The 6,893-nt window shown below is 45.7% G+C and overlaps 2 protein-coding genes across 2 annotated transcripts; one reads left to right on the top strand and one right to left on the bottom strand.

Moving 5' to 3' along the window:
- The first annotated feature begins 405 nt into the window (after positions 1-405).
- On the top strand, positions 406-4,516 carry LOC136530304 (CASP-like protein 2C1). Its single transcript, XM_066523073.1, has 3 exons — positions 406-766; positions 873-1,023; positions 3,967-4,516. Exons 1-3 carry the CDS (start codon positions 600-602, stop codon positions 4,207-4,209), a joined length of 561 nt encoding a protein of 186 aa, XP_066379170.1. The 5' UTR covers positions 406-599; the 3' UTR covers positions 4,210-4,516.
- Positions 4,517-4,758: 242 nt separating this feature from the next.
- LOC136530303 (4-coumarate--CoA ligase 3-like) lies at positions 4,759-5,846 on the bottom strand (the record flags this gene model as incomplete). The annotated part of the gene is made up of 3 exons (XM_066523072.1): positions 4,759-5,208; positions 5,434-5,536; positions 5,633-5,846. Coding segments are annotated over 3 exons (461 nt in total), but the record flags the coding sequence as incomplete, so codon positions are not given.
- Positions 5,847-6,893: the final 1,047 nt, after the last annotated feature.

Here is a 6,893-nt window from a genome sequence, read left to right as displayed (position 1 = left end):
TGCCTGCACTGCACGTGAACTCTGTATTGGTACGTGTGGTCGGTTGGAGTGCGTGTATGGCATACCCGGCGACACGGCTAACCCCCCTGCCGTAAACCCCTGTGAAAAGCCATGCCACGCCTCATGAATTCCATTAACTCCTACTGTACTAGCCGTGTCTTCCTGGGATCCCATATTCCCATCCCAGCGTGTCCTTTGGATCCCATCAACTGTGCGACGCCGTCCGCCTCCGGCCGGGCACCATGCACAGACACAGGTTCGTTCGGTAGCGTGCGCGCGGTACACCATGTCCCGCTACGTGTCGTGCAGCGGTCCATGTGGAGCACCCGTGACCCGAGACGGGCCGACGCACAAGGCCACAAACCGTGCGCGCGCGGGCGCCCGCGCCTATAAGACCCCGGCCGACCCATGTCGCGTGGGGAAACGATCGAGGCCGAAGCCCGAAACCACTAGGCGCTCGCGCTCGCGACTGGTCAGAAGCGCCAGCGCGAGCGAGCGAGCGTTCGGTTGGCGGGGCGTTCACGCGCCTCGCGCCTGCAGGGGAATCGATCGTGGCAAGAGAGAGGGCTTGCAGTCACTACAAGTAGCAAATTTAAGCGATGGTGGCCGCGGCGAGGGTGTGGGAGGTGAAGGCGGAGGGCCTCCTGCGGGGCGCGTGCGCGGCGCTGGCCGCGGCGGCCGCGCTGCTGGTGGGGCTCAGCACGCAGACGGAGACGGTGCTGCTCGTCACCAAGAAGGCCACCGTCAAGGACGTCCAGGCGCTCTGGTAAGCAGCCTTCCATTCATGGCCTCTGCACTGCAAGCACGGGTGCTGATGGTTGTACGTACGTGCACACGCGCGCTCGTGCTCTACTATCTCTGCCCGGCCGCAGGGTGCTGGCGATGGCGGCGGCGGCGGCGGCGGGGTACCACCTGCTGCAGCTGCTCAAGTGCTTCTACCTCGCCCGGCGCGTCGGCGGCGGCGCGAGCCCCTGCCGCCGGAGCAGCAGGGCTCTGGCCTGGACATGCCTCCTGCTCGACAAGGTAAGGCGCAACAACTCGCTCCGTCCCTCCCTCGTACGTACAGTACAGTCGTACTCCGTCTTCTTTCAAAGGAAGGGTTGCATCCCGCCTTTTCCTTGGAAGAATCTTCAAGCTTCCAGTGGGGGGAAATGTCTTTTGGTCACTATCACAATTAAATTACAGCGTGAATAAACCCAATCAAATGAAATCCTGGGAATCATAGTGAAAACACACACACACATACACGAGCCGGAACTGCTGAAATTAGTGGAAAGAAAAGGGCTAACCTTTGGCCCTTGGGTAAGAAAATTAAACAGAAACAACAAACAAGGGCTACAGTGGAGTATCCAATCCAACTTTTCTCGAACAACCTCTCTGAAAGGAGCATCACCATCCCTGAAAACTATCAAACGATTTTGACTGGTGATAGTACTGAGCTCACAGAGGATCCTATAGCTATAATACTCACCCGTCTCTGAATAAATCTATTAATAGACTTAAATTAAACCTTTTTAATTTTAATCAAATTTATAGAAAAAGTATTATGATGCTAAATAGGTACACTATAAAATATAGTTTATGATGCATATGGTGATATTAATTTGATGTCGTAAATCTTAGTCCTTTTTTCTAAGCCTAATTTTTTTAAAAGATAGCTCTAAAAGTTAATTTATTCTTATGAGGAAGTACGGGTTCATTTTGGAATTAGTGATTAGCACCTTTCATTCGACAGCTGTGTTACCTATAGCACACGGCAGAATGCATGGCACTCTATGACTCAACTCTACTCCAACGTACACTTGTGAGGCTCCATACGGCCATACAGATGCAGCTCCATTGAAATGTACGTACTGGTACTGCAATTAACAAACATCCAGAAAGTGCCCATCTGCCCTTCTTCTACATACAATGATTTTTTTTTAAAAGGAAGAAAACTCATAAATAAAGGTGCTCATCCCTACACAAGGACAAGGCAAACATGATTGATATTTAAGATAGCGTTTGCTGCACCTCTCATCTGCATCACTGTGGTCTCATTAAGCGCACCAAGATCGCCATCAATGGAGGAGGCGGTTCCAAGCGAGCGAAGGCTGGAATTATGCAACCTCTCTTCACCATCCGTCCATTAATAAGAGCGGTTTTTGCGTGCTAATATGTGGTTGTCATGTGGATATGGTGGACTACGACTACGACATCGCCTTGTGTGAGTGAATAGTGATCGAGTTGGTTAGCCGTTTGAGTTTATTTCTTTGCAGCTATGATTTGGGGGGAAAACTGAGGTTTTCCAGTGTTACTTCGTTCCAAGGAATTGTCTTAGTAAATAAATAAAATAAAATAAAATAAAATAAAACGTGAGGTCCATACCTGGTTCAGTGGCTCCGATGCTACAGCTAATTTCTCGATTGTTTACTCGATAGTGTCTGCAATTTGCTTGAGGCCTTGAGCCCACTCCCAAGCGGTACTGAAGTCTGAAGTGTGAACCATTGAGCCCTTGTTTAGTTGGAGAAATTTGGATTTTGGGGCTACTGTAGCACGTTCGTTTTTATTTGGCAAATAGTGTTCAAACATGGACTAATTAGGCTCAAAACATTCGTCTCGCAATTTCCCACCAAACTGTGCAATTAGTTTTTCTTTTCGTCTACATTTAATGCTCCATGCACGGGCCGCAAACATTCGATGTGACAGATACTGTAGCAACTTTTTGGAAGTTGAGGTGGAACTAAACAAGGGCTGAACATAGCAGCAGGAGTGTAGGACACAGCACATTGATTGCTCAAGGCAATAGAAGCCATAAGGCCAGTCTCAGTGGGGGTTTCACCATAGTGCCATGCACATTAAATATAGTGACACATCAGCAATTTGATTGGAACGAGGAGGAGAGAGAGCACCAGCGTTTCACCATGGTGACACCGTGCTGGCGTTGTTTCCCAGAGAGTGAAACGGAAATGAAACCAGCGCTGAGGGGTTTCATCTCGTCTTCCTCGATCCGCTGCGGCCTTGGGGCCTGTTTCTCTTTGCTCGTGTGTACAATTTGCTGTGAAATGGCTACAGAATTAAGGATGCATATGATCCGATAAGCAAACAGCAATTAATTGCTTTGCAAAGCATGGGAAACGGCAAAGTGAAATAGCTGCACTGTGGATGTTGTTTCAATACTCGTTTCATTGCTGCTTTGTCATCATTTTTTTATGGGAAACAGTGTATTGAAACGGTGCACTGAGACTGGCCTAAGAAACACCTCGAGCTACACACGGCCGCCGCGCCGGAGAAGGAAGGACCCGCATGCACTGCCGCCCCTTTGTTGCCAACAACCGCAGCTACAGCCCCTGCAGATTCACAGAGAACACTCAAACAGTACGGCTACTAGCCACAGGACACACAGCAGCAACAAAAACAAGACCTTATTTAAATCCAGTGCGTAAAGTTTTAGGTGTCATATCGGGTGTCACATGGGGTGTCGGAGTACTGATAGAAAAAACAAATGACAGAATCCATCAATAATCCGCTAGACGAATTTATTAAGCCTAATTAAACCTCATTAACATATGTGCTACTGTAGCACCATACTGTCGTATCTTGGCCTAATTATGCTTAAAAGATTCGTCTCTCAAATTAATCGTAAACTGTGTAATTAATTATTTTTTAGTCTATACTTAATACTTCATATATATATATATATATATATATATATAAACGTTGATATGGAGTAAACTTTAGTAGATGAACTGAACAAAGCCCAAATCACCATAAATAGCGCCATACTCATATGTCTCCAGCTAAACTGTACCAGTACCACACTACCACTGCACGGTCTGTCTGTTTGCTCGTCATCTACTCCGTATCCATCTCGACATGTTATGCTTTGGTTTCGCTGTGCTGCGAGCACGGCACGGCAGCGCCCAGCGTCTCGCACACGCAAGCTAACTCTGGCATGCGCCGCTCGCTCTGTGCCTATGGCCGCAGGCGTGCGCGTACACGACGTTCGCGACGACGGTGGCAGCGGCGCAGGCGTGCGTGATCGCGCTGGACGGCGCGCACGCGCTGCAGTGGACCAAGCTCTGCAACATCTACACCCGCTTCTGCGAGCAGATCGGCGGCAGCCTCGTGCTCGGGATGCTGGCCGCCGTGGGAACCGCCGTCCTCTCCGCGGCCTCCGCGCGCAACGTCTTCCGCCACTACTCGCCGGGGACCCACGCCGCGCACTAGCTCTGGGCCCAAAGGCGTCAGCTGGGCCGGGTGTGCTTCTCGCTTTCTCCGGAGAATCTAACACTGGGCCGTGACGAAGTGCAGGCCCATATGAAGGGTGACCTGGGCTATGAAGATGGAGATAGTAGAGTTCTACTCTAGAGTGTACTACTACAGTCCTACTCCTGTTTTCCCTCCTCTCTCCCTCTAAGAGGTGTGTACTTCTATTTTCTTTCGCTTTTGTTGCATTTGATACATTAGTGGAGACATGAGTATGCATGTTCGCCAGTGTATTTCGTAGATAATAATATGTTGCCTCTTACTTGTAGACTTCCAGTTGAAAAATGGGACTGTTAGAGTATTCCAGTAAATTCTTGCTCCAAACTCACCGACTTTTATCTTCCAAATTTCAATTTCAATATGAACCCAACATGGCTCAGTTTTGTAGCCTGTAGGGTACCCAATACGAGATTGATAAGTCTGTCATTTCATTTCACCAAAGCGGTATGGATTTATGTAACAGAGAGCAGACACAATCAGGACTAGGGTTGACCCTTTATGAATAATAGGTTAACCTAAAGATGGTATACATTATAATCAGCATTTGTTGTCAAAACGATATCTATACATGATACAAATACATATGTCGGACACAAACAAACAAAGCATACCGTACCCATCTATTAGAATCAATAACGATCGCTTGGCCTTTTTATATATATATGTCGGACACAAACAAACAAAGTATACCTTACCCATCTATTAGAATCAATATCGATCGCTTGGCCTTTTCATATATACCATTGCCATCTCATGAATAGTAAAGCATGATTTTTGACAAAGGTGTCGAAACTAGAAAAGAACAGCACCAAAATATCAACTTTTGGACTGTGTGTTGTCACTGCTCGGAATGCCCACAGCAAGCCGCGCTCTCAGGTCCTTCCTAAGAATCTTGCCGGAGGGATTCTTCGGAATGGAATCCGTGAAGAAAACTCTGTTGATCCTCTTGTAGAACACGACCTATAACAAAGTAGAAACTGTAATGAGATATGGACTCTTTGGAAAGTTTGGATCATAGTATTTTTCCTTTCAAATGCCAGACACATGAACTGATGCAAGCATTTCTTATATTTTACATGATGCAACTTAGTTTACAGTCCTTTCAACACTACTGTTTGTAGACATGCACTGATATGTAATAATTGTGTTGATTATTGTTTTCCGAAAGTCAAGATTTGGTATTACCTCCTTTGCAACAAACTGTTTGATCTCGTTCTCACTAATCTCAGAGCCTTCACTCCGTATAATGAATGCAACAGGGACTTCACCAGCAAGTTCATCTTTCATTCTGCAGTTGATCCAGAAGAATTAATTCCTTGACACCAGAGTGATATGGTCCATGTGACCTAATGTCATTTCAGGATTATGTGTGGGATCAACTTACGAGACAACAGCAGCATCCTTAATTTCAGGATGTGTGATGAGAAGGGCCTCAAGTTCTGCAGGAGGTACTTGGAAGCCTTTGTATTTGATTATCTCCTTGAGCCTGTCAACAATGAAGATCTCATCGTCATCGTCCACATAACCAATGTCCCCAGTGTGCAGCCATCCATCCTTATCAATGGTGTTCTTTGTCGCTTCTGGATCATTCAGATAACCTGCACATCATAGGTTTCCGTAATTTGCATGAAAACAGTTACTTGCAAACATTCTGGTGCAATTTATAATTTAATCTGATAACTAATTGCAGAAAATCTGCCAAGAAAAAAAAAGATGGTCCAAGCATACGATAATTCAAAAAGAATGTGATAGGATAGTTGCTAGAGACAACTTCAGGTTTAAAGTCACAAATATTGCCATCAATTATACTTGCTACCTACAGTAAACCCATATACTGATACCACAATTTCTTCTCATTTCCAAAAAAGATATTTCTACAAGGTCCTAGTCCTTGAGGCTTGATGTGGTGGCATGTGGTAATTACTGCTGAAAGCAACATTGATCATATCCAAACTCACGTATATCTGCTATGGAGTAGTTTTTATTTGGAACATATATATTGTGTGGTTGAAAAATGGAAGGGCAGACCATTGCTCTCTTTGTTTATCAAAGGGACAATCATATCTAAATGCATAGAAAAATAAATAAATACACCAAAAATTCAATATTCAAGGGCAGTGAAGGAGAAAGAAAAGGACACAAATTTTGGAATATCCCAATCAACATGCTCATGGGTTTCCACAGAGGCACAGACCAGCCTGTCGCTATCATGGATTCATGGATACAATGTATGCATACTCTATGGCGCACCAAAGGGATATTTCACCTTATGGCATCTACAGCAGTTTGCAGAAGGCAAGAGAACCCTCAACAAATCGAGTCCAGAGCTGAAAGGTAAAAACTAAAATAAATTCTGATGGAAGGATACACCAACTCAAGCCAGCTGTCTGGTCCTACCAAACATCTACTTCGATGATAAACAGAGATTACAGCAGAACGGGCTATTAGCTGCTAAACTCAATTGCTTGAACTTTTCATTTGTTTGTGAAAGCATCTAGGCAACTAGATTGGATTTCGGTGATTAATGACAATATAAGATTACTATGACTAACGTGTGTTTTGCAGAGGCAAATAAGTTAGGTCATGGTAATGGAGATCGATTGGGCGATCATGGATGTCATGCCCCTACGATGGAAATCGTTTCG

This window comes from Miscanthus floridulus, unplaced genomic scaffold (assembly GCF_019320115.1).
Source record: "Miscanthus floridulus cultivar M001 unplaced genomic scaffold, ASM1932011v1 fs_106_1_2, whole genome shotgun sequence".
Taxonomy (NCBI): domain Eukaryota; kingdom Viridiplantae; phylum Streptophyta; class Magnoliopsida; order Poales; family Poaceae; genus Miscanthus; species Miscanthus floridulus.
Note: the sequence above shows the minus strand (reverse complement) of the source record. Positions and strands in the feature narration are given on the sequence as shown.